Source organism: Physeter macrocephalus, chromosome 16, assembly GCF_002837175.3.
Source record: "Physeter macrocephalus isolate SW-GA chromosome 16, ASM283717v5, whole genome shotgun sequence".
NCBI lineage: Eukaryota > Metazoa > Chordata > Mammalia > Artiodactyla > Physeteridae > Physeter > Physeter macrocephalus.
In genome coordinates, this window is record NC_041229.1 from 95,153,140 (window position 1) to 95,179,885 (window position 26,746).

General features: G+C 43.1%; 1 protein-coding gene across 14 annotated transcripts in view; it reads left to right on the forward strand.

Annotated features, from left to right (window-relative positions):
• LOC102979294 (exostosin-2) overlaps nt 1–26,746 on the forward strand; it is a 160,870-nt gene that overhangs the window by 122,693 nt on the left and 11,431 nt on the right. For all 14 annotated transcript variants that reach the window (XM_028477378.2, XM_028477383.2, XM_028477381.2 and 11 more), the window contains one exon: nt 25,659–25,802. In XM_028477378.2, coding sequence (XP_028333179.1) covers nt 25,659–25,802 — 144 coding nt within the window. The remainder of the gene's footprint in view (nt 1–25,658; nt 25,803–26,746) is intronic.

Below are 26,746 nucleotides of genomic sequence, written 5' to 3' on the forward strand. Positions count from 1 at the left end.
CCTAATAAAGAGTGTTATATGTCATTCTGTAAAGTCGTGATTTCTAAATTCTAGCAGCGTCCAAAAGCTGTGCGTAGGAGTGTAGGCTATGAAGCTGTTCTTTAGAACTTTGGGGAAACCCTATTCCAAAATGACAACTGTGCCATCCACCAGTTTTGGGAACTCCCAGGGAGAGTCCCAGGGGACATTTTCAAAAGAGCATCTATGGCGTTTAACAAGCACTTTAATTGATGTCTCCTTGAATACCACTTCCCCGACTCAAGCAGCTGGGCACAGCAACAATAAAAACATCAATAAGCGAAGAAGCTGGCGACACTGACAAACAGAAAGCAGACCCTGTTGATGGCTTTCTTTCTGAGTTTTAAGTGGAGAGGCTGGCTGCCTGTCTTTGGGGAGAAACATTCTCTATCACCATTCATTCGATGTGGCTGATGGATTAGACTGGGTTCAGGGGTTAAGTATGGAGACCAGTAAAGGTCTCCCCAGGGGAAAGTGCCAGAGCTGAGGCCTGGTGAAAAGCAGTAGGAATTGATGAGTCCTGTCAGGGAGGATGTACGTGAGGTGCATGATGGCGACAGGCTGAGGCCTGCGGCTGCGGGGCTGTAATGGTGGTATCAGACCCAAGCAAAACAGAGTGTACAAATCAATTAGCTACAGCTGGCACAGGGGAGAGTGGGGGGGCGGCGGGGGGGGGCGGTGTTGGGGGGGGGAGGGTAAAGAGCAGGGGGGCAGGGGGGGGGGGGGGGGGGGGGGGGGGGGGGGGGGGGGGGGGGGGGGGGGGGGGGGGGAGTTTATCCCCTGTAGTCATCCTGTCTTTGGGAGAGAGGTAACCATTTTTAGGATCTGTTAAATTTGAGGTTCTAAGAAATCATGAAATTTTATCTAATGAAGCAATATGTGGTACATATATTTATTATAGAAATTTACTTTCTAAGCCTTAAATTAGAAGTGGATTTTAAGGGGAAGAGATAGGAATCCCCCTACCACTGCCACCACCAAAAATTAAAAGCTCAAGTTTTCCCAGGTTTTTACTATATATATAAAATATATATCCATTGCATATAAAAGAAATTGTGAAATAGGCTGATGTGTGATACCTTGGTCGATGTCATTTCTCATGCCAGTGAGAGGCATGAGAATAGCTAGTAGAACATACACTCATCTTTCTGGATTTATCTCTATTCATATTGGTGTCTTCCTTTCGTATCATCATGTCTAGGGTGTTGGGTGATTTTTTTATACACTATCATTCCCATTTTTTAAAAAAGCAAATTACCTACTTATTCCTCTAAGTAATAAGTAGGCAACTCATGGCAAAACCAGTTTTTCTGCCAGTGTTTTCTCTCTCCATTGCATGTAATGGCTTCAAACTATACCCATGTGTGTGTTTTTGTGGTAAAAGGAAGGTTGAAAAAGGAAACATTCCAACTGATGGAGCCAAGATGGACAGAGTGCTACCTCTTTGATATTTCAATTGGTCTAAATGAAGTCTAATAAAAGGAAGATAGTCTAGATGAATTCCTTTCAACCTTGAGTTGAAATCTTGGGATCTCATGAATATTGAAACCTGGGATCTCTTTCAACCTTGAGTTCGTTTCAAGCAGCAAAAAATGTGTTGATGCGAGGAAGTGCAAAACCCGGAGGGACTGAGCTTGAATCTTCACCTCTTTCCTCTGATGCCCTGTGTTTACTCCACATTACCTCTAAAGAAGTAATGTGTATCAGAGGAGTAGGGGGCAGGGAAACCCCTCATCTCCGGTAATTGGAATCTTCTCCAGATGCTATGAAAGGAACAACTTTCCTAACTACTATCTATGTACAACTTACTATGCTCCTGTCAATTTACTGGCTGTTTACATACATTAATGATCTTTTTCCAAACCTGCAAGGCAGTTATTGTTTTTCACCTTCTTTACTGAGGCTAAGCAAGGTTAGATAACTTGCCTACAGTCACGCAGCTAAATAAGTGGAAGAGTTGGGGTTTAAATTCAAGTTTGTGTGACACTATACTGTCTTCCCTGAGGATTTTCACCATGTCAGAGACTACTGGTCCTCAAAAGTAGTCCTCCGAACCATCAGCATATCACTTGTCCATCACTAAATTACCTTGCTGCTAAGGAAAACTAATATTTTTCAGGCACCCCTACCACTAGTGCTTTAGGGTAACTTTGTAAAGTTATTTCTTGTATAGTAATTAATACAATGAACAAAGTTAGGACGGTACTGGGCCCAAGTTTCTACTCTGTCACCATGGACAACTTATGTAATCTCTCTGGGTTGTAGTTTATTCTTATATAAAATGGCACTAGCAGTATCTGCTTCATTGGGTTGTCACGTACATTAGATAAGATTGTGTAGCACCACCACATGGACAGCGCTCAGGAAGTGCCCGTTCTGGGTGGTGGGCAGTATGCTCTTCTGCTCTTTATGAGATACCACATTAGCTGCTGCTGCCACGACTGCTGCTGTCATTCTCATGATTCCGCTGATTCATGAGGAAGGTTGACGGTTGTTTCCATCATTCAGAAGGGACAGTTCTCTTCTGGAGAGGGTACCCAGTTTTATGTTGAATCGGAAGACAGAAGAAGATGGTGCTCCTAAATCCTGTTTTTTATGCCAAAGGCTAGGATTATTTTCATGCAGGCTTGACGGATTAAGTGAATAAACAAATCAGTTAACAAAAATTTATGTCCTAGGAGAGTTATGTTGGAGCCCATAACTACTTCTTTGTCACAGTTATCACAGTGTGTTAGGATTATATCTATCTTGTTGACTGCTCTTCATCCTTCAGCACTCAGATCAAAAGAAGCTTTCAGAAAGTCTCCAGACTAGAGGACTCTACCTCTTTGTAAGCAAATAATCGTGAAGTGTATTGTTTAGTGTCTGCTTTTCTTCTAGAATGTAAGCTCCATAAGGACAGAACCATGGCTGTCTCGTTCATTGCTGTATCCTCTTTGCCTAACCCAATTCAATCCATTCATCAGTTACACAGTAATATTTGATGAATGAATAAATCTTCATTACCAGCATGCATATGAATGATAGGAGACAGATTATTCTGGCCTGCATGCCTTTGCACTTCACTGTGATCCATAATCTGGATACAGCCATTTTAGAAAGCAGTTTGGAGTTTAAAATGTTAACCATATATCTACCATGTCACCCCACCATTCTCCTCACAGCGATTCACCCTAGAGAAGTAAGAGCGTATGTATACACAAATACTTGTACGCTAATACAAGTATTAGTATGTGTACTTGCAGCTTTTATTTGTAAAAGCCAAAAACTGGAGGGAAAAAAAAACAAACCCAAAGTCTATCAAAAGTTGAATGAGTAAACTAATTGTGGTATATCCATACCATAGAATACTACTCAGTAATAAATTGGTGAGCTGTTGATACATACAACAACATGGTTGTTTTTAAAAATAATTATGCTGAGTGAGTGAAGCAAGATGAAAAAGAGAACATATTTTATGATTTCATTTATAGAAGATACAAACGAATCTTTAGTGATCAAAAGATTGGTAGCTGCCTGGAGAAGGGGTAAGGAGGGTCAGCTTGAAAAATGGATTAAAAGGGGGGCCATATAGGTTCAGTGCAAACCACAAAACATTGCTGAGAGAAATTGAACAACTTCATAAATGGAAAGGTGTATCATACGTCTGAATCCAAAGACTCACTATTATTAAGGTGTAAGTTCTCCCCAAACTGATTTATAGATTCAAAGCAAGCCCAGTCAAAATCCCAGAAGGCTTTTTTAAAAAGTTAAAATTGACAAGCTAGTTCTAAAATTGAAATGGAAACACAATGGGCCTGAAAAAGCCAAAGCAATTTTAAGAAAGAAGGACAAAATTGCGGGACTACCTTATTTTAAGACTTCTATAAAGCTACAGTAATCAGGACTCTGTGGTACTGGTGTAAACTTAGACGTGTAGATCAATGAAATAGAATAGAGTCCAGAGATAGACCACACGTGTCATCAATCAGTTTTCAGCAAAGGACCCAAGTCAGTTCAATAGCGGTGGGACAGGCTTTTCACTAAATGGTGCTGGAGTAATGTGATATCCGTATGTCAGTTCAGAATGGATCCTAGCCCTAAATGCAGGAACTAAAATTATAAAGCTTCTTAAAGAAAACAGTGGAAAAAGTTCTAGTGTACCTGAGCTAAGCAATGTTGTTTTTTTTTTTTTTTAAGTAAGAGACAAATAGCACGGTTTATAAAAGAAACCAAATTGGACTTCATCAAAATTAACACTTTTTAAAAAGACACTTCTGAGAAAATAAAAAGGCAAGTCATAGACTGGGAAAAGTATTTTCAAAATATATAAAGAACTCTCATACCTCTATAATAAGAAAACAAGTCCGTTAAAAATGGGCAGAAGATTTGAACAGTTACTTCATAGAAGAAGATATAGAGATGTAAACTAACATACGAAACAACTCTCCACCTCATAGTCATTAGGGCAATTCTAAAGTAAAAGCACAATGAGTTACCACTATATACCCACTAGAATGATGAAATAAAATTTAAAATACTGATAGTGCCACATGTTGGTTAGACTGTGGAGCAACTTAGAACTCTCATACATACTGGTAAAAATGCTAAATGGTACAACCAGGTTGGGGAAAATGTTTGGCAGGTTCTCATAAAGTTAAAAAAAAGTTATACTTTTCATATGACCCAGCTTCCAAAAGAAAGAAAAACGTATGTGTATGGACTTACATATACTACCAAATGTAAAATAGATAGCTAGTGGGAAGCAGCCGCATAGCACAGGGAGATCAGCTGGGTGCTTTGTGACCACCTAGAGGAGTGGGATAGAGAGGGTGGGAGGGAGATGCAAGAGGGAGGAGATATGGGGATGTATGTATATGCATAGCTGATTCACTTTGTTATAAAGCAGAAACTAACACACCACTGTAAAGCAATTATACTCCAATAAAGAGGTTTAAAAAAAATTTTTTTAAACCAGAACAAACAAACAACAAAGAAACCCCCACAAATTATCACTATCAGGAATGAAGAGGAATTAAGGAAGTGTTGTCACTATAGATCCTACAGGCATTAAAAGAATATTATGAAAATTTATATGAAATGTAAAAATTCTCTGAAAATTACAACTTACGTAAAATTAAACAGAATATGTACCCTCTATTAAAGAAATTGAAATTGTTATCAAAATCTTCCTGCAAGGAAAAATCCAGGCCCAGATGGTTTTACTGGTGATTTCTTGAAAATAAAGTGATAGTTTCAGGTTGGAGATAAATTTAGAGATAATCTAGCTTGCTCACTTTTAGTTATAGGTAAGGCCCATCCATAAACTATATGAAGCCCATAAATGACTTATCCAGTATCACCCAGTTAATAAGTGGCACTTCATAAGGGCATATAACTCATTTTGGTGCTATTTACCCCATACCATGCCACCTGGGAAGATTTCATTATGTAACTGTCCTATTTCTGCCTCTGTGCCATTCAAACCCATTTGTTTGAAACCTCTCTTTGGTGAAGGTAAAAACACCTGAACATTTTGTTTCCTATTCTCATATTAACAAATAAGAATCTATATCAGTCAGGAAAACAGAATCTATACTAATTGTTTCAACAGAATAGATTGAATATATGAAATTTTCTAACAGAGGTATTAGAGAGCTGAGAGGGCAGAAAGGGCCTACTGAAAGTATAAAGAGAGAATAACTCCGGAGGAACAAAGGAAGAGAGGGAAGAGGCTGGGTTTATTAGAACCTAGAAGCTTGGAAGAGACCCCCCCACCCCACCCCCTCACCCCTGGGGCTGGGCCTTAAACCTCGGAGGAGGGGCCACCGGCTGGCTATTGCTAGTACTTCTGAGGGGTCAGGGTAAGGCTGGCTCTGCCGGAAGAGGCTAGAACTACATTCTGCTGCTGGGGTGAAATGCCACACTGTCGGGAAAAGCAGGCAAAACAGGAAGTAATTCCCTTCTCCTTTTCTCTAGTTTTCCGGTCTCTCTCTAGTGCACCCTGTTGGTAGACCACCTAGCAAAGGTGAGATGTTTGCAGAGTCTCAGCCCTAGCACCACAAGGCAGAATTTAGAAGCAGGGCTTGGGGCTACAGGTCAGTAGCTTTATAACCAGTGCAGTCTACCCCTTTGGCTACTCCAAAGCATCCATACAGACCCCTCTACACATATTTAAACTTCCATGCAGCAACAGTAACAACTGTATTCTTTTCACTAAGCAGGATGCAGCAGCTGTCCTTTAGACATATAAAGGCCTTGCATTCCCTCCCGTAGAAGGTGAGACCCAGAGTCCCAGTAGTCATAATATCAGTCTCTGGTTAATTATTTATTCTTTCTTTAATTTTGTCTCAATTCTACTTAGTATTCTGTAACTTAATGAATAAACTATAGGCTTCCAATTCTGGACAAGGTTGAGCAAGCACATTCCACCCTATTCCTAGAAAAAGAAGACAGCCTGGCTAGGGTCCTCAGGACTTAAGGGATACTCCAGCAGTGAGTTCCCTTGGAGTTTTTTTTCCTTCCTTCCTCCCTCCTTCCCTCCCTCCTGTATACCCCAGCCTCAGTGCTGCAGAAGGCCATGACACTCATAGGCACAGATAATGAGCATACAAACGAAAAAAAAGAAAAAGAAAAACCCACTTTCTCTTGTAAGGACTGGGAAGAGGGCAGCCCTGCTGATGGAACCCTTTTGACTATACCTACTCTACACCAGGCAAACACCATGAAAGAAGCCGTATATACCCCTGCCAACTAGATGCTGTGGCTGTGGGGATTGTCGTTCAGAGCCCTGCTGACCATTCCCACCCTGCACTACCAGGAGACAGGAGCAGAGACGACACTCCTCCCCTGTCCCCTCTCCACTCTGGAGACTGTGGGGTGGAACCCAGTTGACCTTCCACATCCTCCGTGAAGTGAATGTTAGCGAAGACGCAGCTGCAGAGACTGGGGGCTGGGGGGGCGGTGTCCTGTCCGCCATCCCCAGCCTGCACCAAGCAACGGACAGCAAAGAGACAGCACCTCATCCCTTCCCAACTGGAGAGTGGAGGGCAGGTTATGGAAAGGAGGGATTCCTCCTGGGCACACTGTCACCCCTCTCCCTTCAAATCAGCCCATGCATGAAACTGACTAAAATCAACACAGCAAAAGCTTTGAGAAAGAAACTATGGTGTAGAATACTGCCCAGGTTTCAAATTAGCCTCTGGGTAGCACACAAATTAGGCAGACCAGAATAGCACCATATACTCTTTGAAAATTAAATTGATATTCAATCCACAGCCCACAAAAGTGGATCCGGACATGCACTCTGAACCTAAACTCCCTGCTAAAATAGAAAATGTGATAGGCAGCAGCATCTCATAGTAACACTCAACATGTTCAGGAAACAATCCAAAATTACTCGTCATACCAAGAACCAGGAAAATTGCAACTTTAATGAGAAAAGATAATCAACAGTTGCCAACACCAAAATGACACAGATGTCGGAATTATCGACCAGGATATTACAACGGCTATCATAAAAAATCCTCAAGTAATTATGAGCACTGTTGAAACAAATGGAAAAATAGAAAGTCTCAGCAAAGAAACAGAAGATAAAGAAGAACCAGATGGAAATTTCAGTACAGAAAATTGCAGTAACCAAAATTTAAAACTCACTGGGTGGGCTCAATAGGTGAATGGAGATAACAGGAAAGAACTGGTGAACTTGAGGATAAATCAATAGGAATTATCCAATCTAAACAGCACGGAGAAAATAGATTGGGGAGAAAAAAAATGAACAGAGCCTCAGGGACCTGTGGGACAATCACAAAAGATATAACATTCTTGTCATCAGAGTCCCAGAAGGAGCAGAGAAAGAATGTGGGGCAGAAAAAAATATTTAAAGAAATAGCTGAAAGCTTCCAAAATTTGCCAGAGGTCATTATAGACTCAAGAGGCTGAGGAAACTACAAACATCTGAAGAGTAAGTTATATAAACTATATACATTGTATATATGAAATACATCATAGCTATAATTCTTATATCAAATTGGAAAAGAAGAGACAAATAAATTGGTGTGTATATGGTAAGGAATCAAGAAAACTGCACGGCTGCTGCATTCTTGCTTCTGCAGCTTTTTGCTCATGAGCCGTAGTTAATATTCATCACTTTCTTACACTGCTCATCCCACATCCTTTTATCCTCAGCCAGTACTCTAGTATGTTTATTACAGACCCAGTTCCTTTAATGGCTCTAGTACTATTCAGGCTTTCTATCTCTTCTTGTGTTAGTTTTGATAAGCTGTGTTTTTCAGGGACTCTGTTCGTTTAATTTAAATTGTGAAATGCATTGCTATAAAGTCATCCATAATATTATCTTGTTATTGTTTAAAGTCTATAAGATTTGGATTGGTGTGCTCTTTTTCATTCCTGATATTGATCACTTGTGTTTTCTCTCCTTTATCAGCCTTGTTAGAGGTATATCAGTGTCATATTCTTTGCAAAGAATCAACTTTTGATTTTGTTGATTTTTCTTTAGTGTGTATTTGTTTTGTATTTCATTAACTACTCTTTTCTTGATTAGTCTCTTCCTCTTAATTTCATGAGTTTAAGTTGCTGTTATTTTTCTAACCTTTTGACTTGATAGCTTAGATCAGTGATTTCAGTATTTATTCTTCTAATATATGCATTTAAAGCTGTAAATTTCTCCTTAATTACCGCTTTAGGTACCTTCCCAAGTTTTGATTTGTCATATTTTCATTAACCTTAAGTTTAAAATATTTTCTAATTTCTTTTGTAATATTTTCTTTGACCCATAGTTATATAAAAGTATATTGCTTACTTTTGTCAGTTTTTAAAGTTACCTTTTTCTTATTGAGTTCTGATTTGATTCCACTGTGGTCAGGAAATATACTCCATATGATTTCATCATTTTGAAATGTGTTGAGACTATATGGCTCAGTAAAAGGTCTGTTTTGGTTAATGTTCTGTGTGCCCTTAAAAAGAGTCTACATTCTGCAGTTGTAGATTTAATGATCTTACTAGGTCAGTTAGGTAACGTTAGGTACATTGGCACTTTTAGTACAACCAAAATATTCCCCTGCTTATTCTTCTCTGAAATAGGCATCTTCGTTTCTTCTGGGTGGGTGGGTGGGGGTGTGTGTGTGTGTGTGTGTGTGTGTGTGTGTGTCTGGGTGTGTGTGTGTGTGTCTGTGTGTGTGTCTGTGTGTGTGTGTCTGTGTGTGTGTCTATAGCCTTTATTAGTTTTGTAGTAGTTAAATTCATTATCCTAAATTAAATAAAAAATAGTTTAAACACAGTATTTAATATGTGAGAATCAAAGAGAAACCATGCAGCAGACCTTTCTCACTGTGGCTCCAAAGTATTTTTAGAGAACTGGAGAGACAGAGGCGTCTCCCCATTTGGGAATTTTTCAGGAAGGGGCAGCCAGCGGTCCTCCAATGTCTAAGGTGGTTTTATTAGTCCTTCCTGGAGCTGAAGAATAGACCAGATGACTTCCTAAAATCCGTCAGGTGTAATGAATGTAAGGGATCAGAAGTACAGGCAAATGTATAAGGAAGGTATGGGTTCATGTGAAAAAGAATCCAACTTGTATGCGTAAAAAGTGTCAAACTCCTTTGCTTTCCTGTGAAACCCAGAGAGATTGCTTGTGTGAGGATCCAGGGGTATTTGGAGGCAATGCCAACAGCTTTTTAGGAGAGAAAGAGAGAGCACAGCCGTTGCCTTAGCGGAGGAGAGCGTGGTGACCCGGGGTCTGTTCTGATGGTGTTTCTGCTGACGCCTCTTCTGAGGCCTGACATATGTTTCTCACAACGAGAGGGCATTTTAAAGCAGAGCTTTTGTTAGAGGGTTGAAAGCATCACTTTACAGAAACCATTTTAAAGCAGCAGGCTGCACAGCTTGCTTAAGGGGCACGGAGCAGAGTCTGAAGCCAGCTCGCAGATGGCACCCTCCCCGAGCTATGAGAAAGAAAGGTGGCCTCCCGTCAGAGCCCAGAGATGAAAGAGGAATGAAGGGGGAAGGTCTACCTGGGCTGTAAGCTTGAAACCCGTCACGACCTCCGGAATCCCTTTCCCGGAGGAAGTTGCTGGAGCCACAGCAGTGCTCGGCCAGCCTCTGCAAAACCATAGCACACGTAGGGAACGTTAACACTGTACTGGAGTCCACGGACAAGGCAGAAAGCTCTGTTTTAAAGAAACGCGGCATCAGAACGGGAAGGGACCTTAGAGACCATCCTGTCACTTCATGCTTTATTGGTGAGAAAACTGAGGTGCGAAGAGGTTAAGTTACTTCTGTAAGGTGTTAAATGTACGTTGAATATAACCCTTTAAGGGACGCCCTAGCAAATTCTTGGGAATGAAAGGCCAGACCCTGTAGGAAAGGCCTTTTTTCTTCCAGTGTCTGTGACTTGAGGACACAGACATGTGGATTCAAGACCTAATGCCTGGGTATCATTATTTATTTAATTGGAAGAAAACATAGGGGTCATTTGCCTGTTTAAATGGGTCATATTCCCTGTTGGAAGGCAAAGAGCTTTGGGAAATGTTACATTCCCTCGCCAGCCCCGAAATCAGGAGCGAAAGAATGATCTTCTCTGGCCCTGCGTGTTTCTGACTTGTTTGACAAGCTCTAGTGAGCTACCAGATGTGGAGATTCTTTTCAGCCTGGGATAATTTATTTATCTGTTTATGTATTTTACCAGGAAAGTATCTATTGAGTTCTTGATACTCATTTGCAAGGAGCTCCTGGGGGAACAGTAGCAGTGTATAGTGTTACTTGAATGTTTGATTTTTTTCCCCCCAAGTCTGTCTGCTTTTATTTCAGACCTAAAGAGCTGGGAAATAAAATGCAACTTGTTCCTCCTCCCCTCCCCCGCCTTTAAGAGAGGCCATTTAAAACATGTGGCAGAAAATGAGCCATGCAGACTTGGCTGGATGTATGAACCCGGGAATTTATTTTTCCTTTCGTACTTTGATCCTCATTTCCAACCATAAAAAATTATTAGTAGCACTTCAGTGTTGAACATTTTTCACCTGAGAGATGTGAAACACTCTTGGCTAATAATACTGGTTATAAAGTCAGTCCTTCATGTGGGGATGGGAATTGACTAAGAGCAACTGTATGTTGTTAGGTGCACACAATGCTGATGCCTTTCTTTTATTGCCTGTGCGTCCCCTAGGTGGTAGCGGCTTGTGAAACCTCTTGGGTGCTAATAAATTGTGATAATTTATTTGTTTTATTTTGTTCACAACTCCCCAAGGTAATGGCAAGTAAAGAATCATGAGAAGACAGCAAAATAGCGTGGAATGCCCTACTTTTTTTCATGAGAACGTGAAACCACCTCTGAGTGCGTTTTCCTGCCTATAGCTATAGAAGCACCAAGATGAAAGGCAACCCAAGTTAGAATGGGCTGGGTACGTGTGGTCGCACGGGGGAGTCACAGGCCAGTTGATGTGATGAAGGCGGAACTTGTGTTTGGGTTGACGTTGGAAGCTAGGTTGGTTCAGCCATGTAGGGCCAGCTGATGGACAGGCTGAGAGGTCAGCTGAAAAGTCGAAGGCGGTGAAGAGGTGTCGTAGGTTTGCAAAGAGATATGCGGTCCAGGCAGTCAGATCACAGGATGAATTAGAGATGACAGACTGAAGACAGGGAAAAGCCAGTTAGATAATGGTAGTGGGAAACCTATAAGCTTTATGTTCATCTGGATTGAAGAACCAAGAAGGAAGAGGTGGGCTCAGTCATAGCTCAGATTTGATTGGTAATGAGGGAGCTTGGCTAACTGGAGAATTCCAGAGCTGAGACTCTATATAACAGTTATATTTTAAACAGAATTAGTAAAATTTAGAGCTAAATGTATTCATCCAGGGAGAGGGGGAGAGATGATGTATTCTGTGATTCTGAATAAACTCTCCCACTTTCTCTCTTCTCACTAGAAGAGCAGAAAGATGGAAACACCTATCTTAGAATTAGACTTAATAATAACCTTTTGTAAACAGCTAGTGGGTAACTTTTAAAAAAGAAAATAGGTTGTCTCCGTCCTTCTGTTTGTCCGTCTCTGAGCCGTCTGCCAGTGAAAGTGCCACAGATACCGGGTCTTGGACTGGGTCTCAAGATTGTTTCTCACAGACTTGGGGTTATGATCCTTCTGATAGGGAATTGGCTGCTTTCCTCTCTAGAGTTAAGTCCCAGAGTCCTAGATCTGAAATTGTGCTCAGGGTTGTTGGGAATCCAGGGCGGGTTTTCTTTACGGTACATGGAACCACCTGTCTCATCCTGCCATGGGCCCTGCGACAGGCTTACACTCTTTGGTTTCACCTAGAGCACCGAGAAACTGGGTTCTCATAGCCAACACTGATAAAAATGAAACGTCCCTAAAGGAGGGCCCAAATGCAAGGGGCATCCCTGCAACAGATAACCTAACTATTGGAAGTGCCTTGGCCTTCAGTGGGAACCAGTGCCATAGAGTTCTGTTCCTCGGCCTCTCAGCTGACTCAGCTCCTCGAGCCTTCACATGGCCTGACCCAGTGGCTGCCTGGAAAGACTGGGAGTTCGGGTGTTTCCTTCTCCTCTCTGGATGATGGACTGTAGCAGCAGTGGACCGTGGAGCCAGCACAGGTGTCGGTCCACACGGCTGCAGGCACCGCTGTCCCAAGGAGCCGGACCTGTCTTGGGCCTGCGCAAAATCAAACCCTGTCAGAGCTGTTCGGGATCAGCATTTGTGCTGGGTCTACGCTAAAGCTTTACGGTAGCTAGAACCATTTTGTCAAAGCTGAGCTTTTTGAACACTAAAAATTGTCTGGCACTTGTGGTGCCTTCTTCGTTTAGGATCTGAAGAAGCTGATGGCTGGAAGCTCTCTTTGAGCCTTGTGTATTACATCTGAGTGAGTGACAGTTCCCCTCTGAGTCTCTTTCCTGGGCCTGGCCATCATACAGATCAGTAGTGTGGACTATTGAAAGGATATCTGTCTCTCTCTACTTCCATTTTTCTCACTTCGCTTAAGTACATGAAGAGTTGCCTTTATAGAGACTGCTGTTTAGAGAAGAGGGAGCAGGCCGAACGGCTCATTCTGTGAGTGTCCTTGCCCACGAGGTACAGTCCGAGCTCCCCTCACGGGAGGCAATGAGGAAGACTGTGGTCAGAGGGGAGTCATTCTTCCTAGAGACTGCCTCCCTGGGGTCTTCTCCACATCGCTTCGGGCTCCCTGTTTCCAGCCTGTGGGAGACCTGAACCCTCTGATAGGTCTGTCCTATCTCCAGCTTGCGCTGATTTACACCGCCCAGACTCGAGGGGCCTGGAGGGAGAATAGTCCATGTGTGCCGCTCCGAGCACGAGCTGCTGAAAGCGGACCCCAAGTGGCAGGCCGGGGCCCACGGAGGTGCTGAGAGAAGCTGCAGTGAGGTTTGACCTCTCGGAGCTTTTCTAAAGCACCCAGTCCCCATCGGAGGGTAAGTCAAACAAATATTAAGGAAAGGAAATCGAATATGTCTGCTGAACATTGAAATAACATCTGACGGTTTAAAAAAGCACCCAGTTGGGAATTACAATAGAATGACACTTTTTCCTTCCCCACTGAGCAAATTAAAACAGCAAGCTCAGAATTTGTTTGCCTAGCCATTAATGAAACATCAAATGTAGGACTCGGGCTCCTTATCCCAAAGAGGGAGCCTGCTGCCTGCTGGTACATCAGGTGTCTCCCTTGAAGGGTGTCTCCTCCTCGCAGACTCCCATCCCACGGAAGTCAGGTGAGCTGGATTTGCAGTTTTCCATAAGCGCTTATTTTGTCAGGCGGTGCCGGTGAGGAAAGAGCTCTCCTGACCTTCCCACTCCCCGCCCTATGTGCCCCCGGCCACACCTCGCCATCTTTCTTGTCCGCAGCACCGGCAGGCCCACCTGGCTCCGGAGTTCTGTGCCTCAAGAATGAATGCTTGTAACGTGGGATAGTTATTTTAAAGAGGTGTTGGTACACTTGATGGTTTAAAGAATGCATACTTTCCCTCCCCCGTTCAAAAGGAGGTAACTGCCATGATATTCCAGCCCTGAGAGTATCCATATGTTTACGGGTTATTGTTCGAAAACAGTAACCTGCCTGTTGTCTCTTTGGGATTGATTACAGGCTTTGGCCGCTCCAGGAATCCAGAGCTTCAGGATTTGGTTTATGATTTGGGAATAGGGGAAATTTGTCTTGCGTGGGCTGCTTATCTGCCTTGATTTTCATAGGGATGCTTAAAGGAGGCGTGTGGGCAGGACTTGGCATGGGACCAGGGGAAATGAAAGCCATCCTGGCAGTATCCAGGCCCTGAACTCCCCCTGCAGCCCTCTCGGGGTGGCAGAGCCTGCAGCTTTTGGAGCAGAATTCTGTGGTGTGGTGCCCAAGTGTGAAGCCGCACCGTTCATTGTCACTTGTAAAATTGCTTGCAAAATCGTGAGTTTAAGACAGTGGTTGGTGGTTGCTAGTGCATTAGACATAGCAGTTCCCTGTTTTGGAAGAAGAGAAAGAAAGAAAACTTTAAAGGAGCAGAGTAGTCCCCAAACCTTAAAACTGTCACACCTGGGAGAATGAATCTCAAGAAAACAAGGTGAGCTAATCAGTGTGATATTTACAACTCACCTCTTAGGTCAGATTTATTTCTTGCTGCTCCAAAATTGGTGCGTAGGGCTAATCGTGATTGCAGTATATTTACTACTATCTGTTGGCTGCTTTAGATCAAAACTTGTCAACCTTTAAAAGCAAAATTTCTAGGTTCCCATCCAGCCTCTGGAGTTGGGGCTGAAGACTTGAGGGGTGGGGCAGAGGTCCTGATCACATGTTGACACTCTGCTCCTGGAAGGGGCAGGAAAGGGCTAACTTCTTATAACCGAGGCCACTAATTACATCCGTGGAGTAGATCTGGGGCTGGGTTGACAAACCCCCGTTTTTAGCTTGGTCCATTCAGACAGGATTGTGTTTGCCTGGTTTACTACTCTGTGCCCAGTGCTTGACACATAGTGGGTGCTCAGTAAATATTTATTGATTGAGTGAACGTAATGTGATTGGATATGGAATTTTTTTATATATAATTTCTGTGAGTGAAATTATAAGGAGTTTCTCAAAGTTTAAATGATTCTGTATTTTGTATTCAGAGGGAGAACTCTGGTTTTCTCCTTGCTGGCCTGCTTAAACAGAGAGCAAAGAGTACAATTTTGTACTAATTATTTACCTGGTTGGGGGCAATAGGGAATCTCAGCCCTAACTTTGTAGTTTAACTTCCTTTTCCTTTATCCTCTTAAAATGAAATCCATGAAGCTTTTTCCTTATTCCCTGCTTTCCCACCCCCGACTTAACTCTTTTTTTGTACTTTTTCCTGCATCCTTGCTTTCTTTCATCTCTAGCTTTTTATGCATATGTCATTAGATTTTCTCAGTGGTAAGCTCCTTAGTAACAAGATATATCCTTTATTTTTGTATTCACTCTTTGAAGTATAAGACAGTCCCTAAAAAATAGTTGGGGGCAACTGATTTTTGACCAGAGGTGCAAACGCAATACAGTGGAGGAAAGACAGCTCTGTTAATGAATGGTGCTAGACAAATTGGACATCCAGAGGCAAAAATTTAACCTTGACCTAAACCTCACACCTTACAGAAAAATTAACTGGAACTGAATCATGGGCTTAAACATATAAACGTAAAGCTATGGAAACTTTTTTGACCAGAGGTGCAAACGCAATACAGTGGAGGAAAGACAGCTCTGTTAATGAATGGTGCTAGACAAATTGGACATCCAGAGGCAAAAATTTAACCTTGACCTAAACCTCACACCTTACAGAAAAATTAACTGGAACTGAATCATGGGCTTAAACATATAAAACGTAAAGCTATGAAACTTTCAGGAAAAAAACTTAAGGAGAAAAATCTTCAGGATCTAGGGCTACACAAAGAGAAACATGATTCGTAAAAGGAAAAGTTGATAAATTGGACCTCATCAACATTTAAAACTTATGCTCTGTGAAAGGCCTTGTGAAGAGGATTAAAAGACAAGCTGCAGACTGAGGGAAAATATTTGCAAACAACATATCCAACAAAGGAGTAGCATCTAGGATATATAACTCTCAGAACTCAACGGCAAAAGACAAACAGTCCAATTAGAAAATGTGCAAAGGACAGGAGCAGTTATTTCACTGAAGGGTATATACAGATGGCAAAAAGCACGTGAAAAGATGGTTGACATCATTAACCATTAAAGATTAAAACCGGAATTATATACACCTATCAGAATGGCTAAAATTTTTTAAAAAATAGTCACAACACCAAATGCTGGTGAAGATGCAGAGAAACTGGATCTCTCATACATTCCTGGTAGGAATGTAAAATGGTACAGCCACTCTGGAAAAACAGTTTTGGCCATTTCTTATAAAATTAAGCATGCAACTACCACATGACACAGCAGTTGCACTCGGGCATTTATTCCAGAGGCAGTAAAAAATTTACGCCCCCACAGAAACCTGCATGCGAATGTTCGTAGCAGCTTTGTTTGTAGTGCCAAAAAATGAATTAGCCCAGATATCCTTTAGGGGGTGAATGGTTAAACAAACTGGTCCATCCACACCATGGAATACTACTCAACAGTGAAAAGGACCAGACTGTTGATATACAGAGCAATTTAGATGAATCTCTGGGGAATTATGCTCTGTGGAAAAAAGCTAATTCCGAAAGGTTACGTATTGTATGATTCCATTGATACATAGCCTTCTTGAAATTACGAAATTGTAGAAATAGAGAAGAGATTAGCAGTTGTCAGAGGGTACCTGGATGGGGAGGGTCTATAAAAGGTCAACAGGAGGGACCCTCATGCTGATGGAAATGCTCTGAATCTTGACTGTGTCAGTGTTAATATCAAGTTGTTACATCACACTATAGTTTTGCAAGATGTTACCATTGGGAGGAACTGGGTAAAGAGTACACAGGCTCCCTCTGCATTCTTTCTTAGAGCTACTTTTGAATCTACAGTTATCTCAAAATAAACTGTTCAGTTAAAAAATAGTGGGAGCGGGCTTCCCTGGTGGCGCAGTGGCTGAGAGTCCACCTGCCGATGCAGGGGACAGGGGTTCCTGCCCCGGTCCGGGAGGATCCCACATGCCACAGAGCGGATAGGCCTGTGAGCCATGGCCGCTGGGCCTGCGCTTCCGGAGCCTGTGCTCCGCAGCGGGAGAGGCCACGGCAGTGAGAGGCCCGCGTACCGCAAAAAAAAAAAAAAAAAATAGTGGGAGCTCAGGAAGTGTCTAAGAGTTGAATGTGTAAATGAATCAATAAATAGGAACACCCAAATCTCTCCATCCCTAGACTGTGACTTCAGCTTCCTTTTGGGTTGCCTTTCTAGAACTTGATAGCAGGATTAATATTTTTTTAATAAATTTATTTATTTATTTATGGCTGCGTTGGGTCTTCATTGCTGCATGCAGGTCTTCTCTAGTTGTGGCGAGCGGGGGCTACTCTTCCTTGCGGTGCGCGGGCTTCTCGTTGTGGTGGCTTCTCTTGTTGCGGAGCACGGGCTCTAGGCACGCGGGCTTCAGTAGTTGTGGCGCCCCGGCTCTAGAGCGCAGGCTCAGCAGTTGTGGCGCATGGGCTTAGTTGCTCCGCGGCATGTGGGATCTTCCCGGACCAGTGCTCGAACCCATGTCCCCTGCATTGGCAGGCGGATTCTTAACCACTGTGCCACCAGGGAAGTCCAGGATTAATATTTTTAAGAGAGGTGGAATCTCTGGATATTTAAAGCAATGTTATTGAGGGCATCATCTGTTTTGATAGCTAGGACTTTATTCTAGTTTTTGCCTTCTGTTGTAGGCCATCCCAAATCTTTTCTTTGAAGTAGATGGGATACAAATAAGTAATTTAAAAAGAGTTCCTCTGCTTCTTGATTTTCCACCAAGAGATTATGGAGTTTAAGCACACATATAGGGCACTCTGATTAAGTAACTCGTTAAAGAATCGTTTTGGAACCACATTTATGCTTCAGAGTCAGCCAGGATTGCAGTTTGTGGTTTTGCACAGTAAGAAAACAAACCTGGCCAGTTCTGCAGTAGCATCCGTGAGTGATAGGGCAGAGCAGTGACGTGAAGTAAGGAGAGTTACTTCCTCCCTGCTGGACAGAGCTAATATCTTTGGTCTCCAGTCAGTCAAATCAAGCCTCACCAAGATCAAGTTGAAATTTTGAAGGTTCAGTAATGGTTATTTATAGAAGCTGAAGTCTCTGTTTCTAAGGGGGCTTCCCTGGTGGCGCAGTGGTTGAGAATCTGCCTGCCAATGCAAGGGACACGGGTTCGAGCCCTGGTCTGGGAAGATCCCACATGCCGCGGAGCAGCTGGGCCCGTGAGCCACAACTACTGAGCCTGCGCGTCTGGAGCCTGTGCTCCGCAACAAGAGAGGCCACGATAGTGAGAGGCCCGTGCACCGCAATGAAGAGTCGCCCCCGCTCGCCGCAACTAGAGAAAGCCCTCGCACAGAAATGAAGACCCAAAACAGCCAAAAATAAATAAATAAATTTAAAAACAAAAAACTGAAGTCTCTGTTTCTACCTCGTGCAGGATTTAAAGGGAATAGCCGTCTGGCTTATGATCACTATTCTTCTTCTAACTTCATTAAGCAATCCCCTGGGACCAGACTTAGAAACACTGTCACCCCCACTGGAGTTGAGGTTATGGAAATAAAAATGATTTCACGTTTAGTGGGTCCTAAGGAGCACAAAATCAGAAAGCCCGTGACCTGATCCTGACCCATCTCTTCCTCCTCCCATCCCCTCAAACTCATGTCTCTCCTTCCCTTCTTTATTATCTCTCAGGAGATTCATTGCCTCATGAAAAATAGTAGTTGAGTTTAATCTTTCGTTCAGCTGCTTTTTGCTTGTCCTTCCTTCCCTGCCCCAGAGCCACCCGGATTACAAGGTTCCAGTAGGCCCTCGGTGTCCTAAGTGGCGTCTCACTCGTTTGCCACACAGCTGACGGGACTTCCTTCTTTTAGCGGTGTGAGCACGTGGCTTTCTCTGCTAAATGGAAACCACGTTCATGAAGAGCCTTCGGCTTTCAGAAGATGGTTGCTGAGGGGAGCAAACGGTTTTGTCGTTTTCCCCACTGCCTCTCGCTCCCCCATTCTGTTCCCCACCTCGGTCATTCGCATGTGTGTAGGACCCTTAACCATCTCTGCCAGCAACTGCACACAGCTGAGAACACTGACACTGAGTGTGACTTTAAACCCCGTCATCTTACGTCTTTGTTCGACAAGTGAGGGCCTGAGTGTGGAGAGAGGAAGTGCTTTTTAGAATCAGGAGAGCGGGAACTCGCAGGACTTCGTGAGCAGAGCCTGGACGGGGAGTTAGGCATGACCTAGCAGTGTGACCTCTGGACAGCGCTTCTCCTCCAGCCTTCAGGTTTCCCATCTGTCCAGTGAGGGGACTGGACCAAATGATCTCGGCCTTCCAAGTGACCCCTGAGTCAGCGTGGGCGGCGGTCCGCAGCTCACACTGCCGGAGTGTGAGTCTCTTCTTACCATCCACCGAAGGCCTGCGGTTCTGCCGTTTGGTGAGACGGCAAATGTCTTAGAGCCACCTCTTCAGTGGTGTCTTCCTAACAATGGTACCCGTGAAAGGTTTAACGCACGTGCTCCTCTACCAGCTGTTGCCAATCCTGGTCTGTCTCCCTACCTTGATCACTGCCCCAGGCCTGAAGAGAGGACTTGAGAGGAGTGGCAATCATGTGCCCCAGCGCCAGGGCACTAACCTCCAGCCAGACTGGGGCAAATAGGGTTTCTGCCAAAACCCCAGGAGCCGTCCCATGATGGGGCTTTTCCTGTTTGGCTAATTTTAAGCAGAACCGCGCCTTGGGTTGGAAAGTCTCTGGGGCAGACTGAAGTGATGTAACAGGTAAATCTTAATACACAATGCAGCGTGTACATGTATTTGTCAAAACCAATCAGCATTAGGGCACTCCAGATGACAACTTTGGGCTCCCTTGCTCTAGATGCCCAGCGTTAGCATTTAATTGTGTCCCAGGCATGGGTAAAAGCTCTTTGGCTTTTTGCAAAGCACCCCCTTGACAAAAACTACCAACCACCATTGTAATTAAAAGCATGAGCTGAAAATGAAGCCAATCAGTCCCTCCATTCCACTTCATTTCAGGAAATTCCAAATATAAAAGGTGAGCTTTGTTCCCAGAGGGCTGAGAGTGAATCCGATAACTGGCTTCTCTGTGGAAACCAGCTAGAAATTGGACTGCAGCCAGCTCCCCCTTTCCCATCTGGGCAGCACGCAAGACAGTCCTGACGGGAAGGACGGCCACTAATTCAAAGGCGTCTGCAAGCTGGGTTCCTTGCAACTCTGCCACGACGGACCCTCGCATGTGGCCGCAGGGCTTGGGCTGGGTCATAGCGTTCTGTTCCACTTTGATGGTTAGGGATCAGCAAAACCTAGGGGGCATGTGCAAGGAGAGAAATGAACCCTGGCCCAGTCTGGGTACCTTGCGTCCATGTTCTGCCCCCTCCCCACCACCCCACCACCCCCGTTTCCCTCACCACTTCTTAGTCCATCTCTTGATTCATGAATCCTGATACATGTGGCATCCCTCTCACCCAGTAGCAATATCCCTGTGGGAACTATGCCTTTGAAAGTGTGATGACTGTAGCAGCCACTTCAGAGAGTTCCTTTCCTCCTGGAGCTAGCCCACGATCTCCTAATCGGACATCCCAGATGGGCGCCACCTGTTGTTTCACCTTCTCCCTCCCCCACCCCACCCCCAGTCTGTTTCCTGAATCTGACTGTGGTTAGCACACACCCTGAGTTTAATATGCACTCTCTAAGCTGGCTTAGACTATAGTGCATTATCCTCGTTTCGGGAACATTTATTGGGTACCCGTATGGGTGTGGCATTTTAAACAAAGTAAAATAATGCAGGCCAGCAGCTGATCACAGTTGCTGAATTAGTTTCCTTGGAAATAGGTCAGTGAGGAAGAAGATATAAGAATTTAGGCCTAAAAGTTCATTAGAGGTCATTTAATCCAACCCCTCATTTTGCAGAGGGCAGAATGGAAGCAGGGCAACTTGAGTCGGTCTGGGGCACAACTCATCAGTGGCAGAGCTAGGCCTGGATATATGTTCACCTTGTCCCCAGTGTACTTTCTATAGGCAGTGATCGAGGCCGGCTGCTGTGCCTTTTAAAAAAAGGTAGAAGATCTTAGTTTCATCCTCTAGTAATGGGAAGCCACAAAAGACCTCAGGAAGCTTGAAAAAGAAAAAGAAAAAAAAAAAGGGTAGATAGATAACTGAAAATAGAGAAGTGAGCACAGCTGGGAGTCCAGAGAGGAGGATATTTCCATAATCCAGGTAAGAGGTGGTTGGGACCAAGATTATGAAAATTAGAATGGAAGGAAATAGTTAGGATGGTATTAGGTTATTACAATTTCTGTTTGAATAGTGATGTAGAATAGGCCCCAAATGTAAGGACTATTCAAATTATTGCTAAGCCCCTAACCAAGGCATGGAGTTTGTTATAACAGACGTAGGCCTCTGTCTTAAAAGATGTGTGCAATTAAAAATAGATGACACTATATATATATATGGAGGACTTCAGTAGTATAGGCAAACAATTGAATGATGGCTTTGTGACTTGAACATAGCTCTGGGAGCACTATTACTAGAACTATAGGGATATAATGTGAAGTTTCAAATTCCTGCACTGCAGTATATAAAGGCATCTGTTAGTAATGACCAAAGGCTGACCCCGGAGCATTTCCCTGAAGTAAAAAGAAAAAAGTTGAATTAGAGTGGGAGATGGGTAGCGAGGAGGGAAGGGGAGGGGTCGAAGTCGAGTTCTTGCTTTTCTGGCTGGGAAAATGCTTTACTATATACATAATCGACTTCGTACTACACCGGGGCTCGCTTAGAGAAGGCCCATCCCCTTCTGTTCCACTCCGTTTTGATCCTGCAGTCAGCTGCAGAGTTATAGATGAAGTGACAAGGATGGTATCTTGATTGCATCCAGCTGCCTGGAGTAAGTCAAGGGCAGAGAGGCCCCGCCTGAGGAACAGCTCTCACTGAAGGCTCCAAAGGCATCTGAGATTCGGGACACCCCTGATGCTTTCAGAGCAGCATAGTTCAGCGTTCTGTGACCCAGTGTTACCAAATTAAGTGTCTCTGGAGAGGAGTCTGGTAAGTGGCTTCAGCTAACAGGAAGAGGACTGAAATCTCAACAGCCTTTGACCCTAAAACTGATCCAGTGTTATTATTATTATTGCTGCAGATGGGGGCTTGAAAAGAACCCCTTGGGAAAGTGATTTGACCTTCCTTTGCACGGATTAGAGAGCTGTGTTGACTCAAATACAGGGAGGGGGAATGCAGCTTCCATCCAGCAGAGGTGCCAACTGAATGGATGCCCCCATCCGCCCTCCTCTCCTCCACCTTGCCCATCACTGGTGTTGAGTGTAGTTACTTGGACTTGGAGCCCTTCAGAAATCTCTTTAATTCCATTGAGATGGATTGGTGATTGTGGTCCTGGAGTGACTTGAACAGGCAGGTGCTTGGTGCCAAGCAAAGGAACCTGGCTGTGCGCTTGGTGGTGTGTGTTCAGGCCCACAGGCCAGACAGAAGTTGTGGCCCACAGCCTATGTTGTTGCTCTGGGCTCTATAAAACTGTACTAGTATCATATTATTTTAATCTGCTGAAATACAAACCCCAGAGTAGAGAACACAGCAGCAGCATTAAACATCTGAGGAAATGTTTGACATGGATTCATTTGTCTACAGCTATTATGATGATGCCTGTGGCCGATTAACTCTGTTGGTTACAACATGGTGTTAACGAGGCCAAGGTTGTGGGTTGGAGAGGCCTGTTAGGTGAGCTGGTTCCGCACGAAGGAAACCTCTTTTCACAGCTCCAAACCACGTTCAAGACCCTGGTCAGACAGCCCATGAAAGCGTGTAGATGATCACAAGGCCTGGGCAAGAGAGTGTAATGACTCAGCAAATGTCCCTTTACCCACTGCTGGAAAAGCAATTTAAAACATGTGCTTTAGTGATGGTGAGTTATTACTGTGATCTTCTCACACAAAGGCTATCACATTATTATGAATGTTAACTGGTGATCAGTACTGTTGCAGACTTCCTTTCTGAATTAAGAAGTATACTAGCTCTGGCTGTGAAGAAGAGAGGAAGGATCTTTGGTTCCCTTCTTTCATACTCAGCTTTTTGCCTGCCGAGATTTTGCCCCCCGTGCATTCAGCAAGTGTGCATGGAATGCTGTCATGTGCTGACACTGCGCTTTGTGCTTGGGAGGCCGCAGTGAGTAAGACAGATTCTCTGCCTCATGGAGCTTAAACTCTATGGGAGGAAAAGAGATAGTGAGTAGACAGTAAATAACCAGTGCAATTCCAAGAAATGAAAGTTCGGTGAAGAAAAGCATGGGGTGAGGGGGCGTGATGAAGAATGGCTGGTTGGGGGATGGCATTTACCTTGGATGGGAAGGTCTGGAAAGACCTCTCAGAGTAGGTGACATTTAAGCAGAGACCTGACTGATGAGCATGAACCAGCCTTTTGAAGAGCTGGGGGAACATTCCATCGAAGAAATAGCAGGTGCAGAGGGCTTGAGGCTTAGTCTACTCACAGTTAAAGAACAGGGAAGCCAGTGAATTGTGGGAGAATGTGGTATGAGAGAGATTGGAGAGTAGGAAGGCCGTTTAGAACATGCTAAGGAGTTTCGTTATTATTCTTAGTCAATAGGAAGCCATTTTTTGTTTTTTAAAGATTTTTATGGGGGGGATGTTATGGATTGAACATACCTAAAACAGATATGTTGAAATCCTAACCCTTAGTAACCTTATTTGGAAATAGGGTCTTTTCAGAGGTGATTAAGTTAAAATGAGATCATTAGGGTAGGCCCTAATTCAGTTTGACTGGAATCTTTATAAAAAGGCGAAATTTGGGCACAGAGACACACAGAGAGGGAAGAAGGCTATGTGAAGACAGAGGTTTGGAGCGACGCATCTTCAAGCCAAGGAATGCCAGAGATTGACAGCCAACCCCCAGGTGCTGGGAAGAGGCAAGGAAGGCTCCTTCCCCTGGGTGCGATGGCCCTGCTGACACCTTGATTTTGGATTTCTAGATTTCTGTTGTCTTAAGCCACTCAGTTTGTGTTACTTTTTACAGTAGCCCTAACAAACTAAAAAAGGGGGAGTACTAGTATACTGGCTCTGCCTTTGGGAAAGCAATGAAGCATCCTTCCTGGACTCAGTGACACTGGGGTGTTAGGTAAATATATAATGAAAAAATACATAATGAAAAAATATATAAATGAATAGGATGGAGCCCACTGACTGAATTACCCTGTATAGAATACCCTACTGTTCGTTTAAGAATGGTCCTTTCAGTGATCCTCTGTAAATGATGGTTTGGAGGGGCAAGAGTGGAAGCAAAGAAATAAGTTGGATGTCTGTTACAGTAATCCAGTAACCTACAGTAATCTAGTGATGAGTAATGATGGTGGTTTGAGCTAGAGAGAGTGGTAGTAGAAATGGTAAGAGGGAGTCAGAAGTAAAGCCAGTAGGACTTGGTAATGGACTGGATGTGGGGAAAGAGGGAAAGGAAGGAATAAAGGCTGACTCTTAGCTTTTAGCTTGAGCAGTTGGATTAGATGACTTATTGAGATGGAAAAAGTGACTAAGAGAGAATGGCTTTTCTGAGGGTATGGAATCAAGAGTTATGCTTTGGACATGTTAAGTTTGAGGTGCCTATTGTTTATCCAGTTGAAGATATTGAGTAAGTAGTTGGTAGTCTCAGAAATGTTCCGGGCCAGACATACATTTAGAGGTCATCAGAGTAGAGACAATATTTAGTGATTGAAACTAGATGTTACTTAGAGGGGAGAGTTGAAAGAAGAGAATAGGGGCCAGGAGTAGGCCCTCTGGAACTCTGCTGTTTAGAGGTCTGGTCAAGGATGAGGATTCGTGGTGCTGAGAAGCGGCACCAGGACAGCTGGTAAATTGTCAGTATTCACTAATGGTTAATGGTTTAAAGGTTAAACTAAATTATACGGAAATACATGGGGAAAGGTATTGGAAGTACCCCACCCCTCATATACCAAATTCTGTTTAACAAAGCTATATCTAAGAACCTTTCCAAATGCGGAAATCAAGTTTTTGTTTTCAGTATGTTACGGATTATAGAATCAGACAAATTCTGTATACTTGAGGCTTCCAAAAGGTCATTAAAATGTCTTTGTGCTCCAGATAGATTTTTTTTTTTTTTGGAACAGAGACTTTTTAAGTTTTCACAATGATCAAAATTTGTTATAAATCAGGGTTCCATTTAGTCTTCATTTGTGTGTTCATTAAGAGTGGAACCTGTTTCATTAATCACATGTTAAGAGATTACCTACCTTGGCCCAATTCAGGAAGCTGTTATTCTACATTACTCGAAATTTCCAAGCAAGCACGGGGAAGTTTTGGAGGAAATTAGAATCACATCTATCTTTGAATATTGGCAGAAGAACTAGCATCTCTTGGATCAAATGTCTTCAGAAGCCCATTCTCCTCTTAGTATGTGAAGATTTGAACGTGGGGACTCTATCGATACCGTTTAAAGAACTGAGCACTGTGCTTGGTTGTTGTCTGAACTGGCAGTTGATGGCTGATGTGTTTCTGTCCTCAGGTCTGGCGAGAATTTCCTGACCGGTTGGTGGGTTACCCAGGTCGCCTGCATCTCTGGGACCATGAGATGAATAAGTGGAAGTATGAGTCTGAGTGGACCAATGAGGTGTCCATGGTGCTCACGGGGGCAGCTTTTTATCACAAGGTAAGTCGGGGGCAGGCTTGGGGCAAGTGGGGCTGAGTTGACAAACCAAGAGTATGATACTCGTTTTATTTGGCCCAACTTAATTTTCACGAGTTTTGGAAAAATGTTCTACTTTAGATGTTTTTTCCAGTTTGCCTCTTTTATTTACTCATTCACACGTACAGTTGTAAATATTCTCATTAGCTTGCTTTTTGCATGCATTATATTGTGAGTTTTTTTCTTATATCATTAATATTTCTTCATAAACAACTTCTTAACATAATTGCTAGTATACCATTATATTAATATTGCATAAATCACGTATAACTGTTTCTCTATCATTGGATATTTAGGTTGTATCTAATTTTTTTGCTACATAATGCTTTATATCAAATGCTTAAATAATGATCAGTATCCATTTTCATACCCGTTTGTGCTTAGGATCATTATGATAGATTCCTAGAAGAAGAATTGTGAACATTTGGGAGAGGGTTTGATGTATATATTTGTTGGTTGTTTTCAATATAGTTTGTGCCAGTTTACATTCTTACCAGCAAAATAGAAAAGTATCTTACCATACCCTCCCTTGCATGAAAAACATTTTTAAAAAAAATCAAACTTAGCTATTTTGATAAGTGAAAGTGGATCTTATTGATTTCACTTTGATTTGATAACTATTGAGGTTGAAATTCCTTTTGTGTATATTTTAGCCTTTTGTATTTCTCTTAGAATTGTCACTATGTTTTTGACTCTTTTTTTTTTTTTTTTTTAATTAAAGGGAGAGATTGAAGGGTATGCATTGGACTTTAGAATATTTTGTTTGATGGTGGAGTGAGTGCTCCCTGGGAGTGTGTGGCTTAATTAAACAGTAATAACTTGTCAATTGTCAGCAGTGGCATAAGGAACTGATGTCAGGAAAAAGATCTGTGCAGCTCAGCACAGTTAATTTGACTTCGCTGTATTTA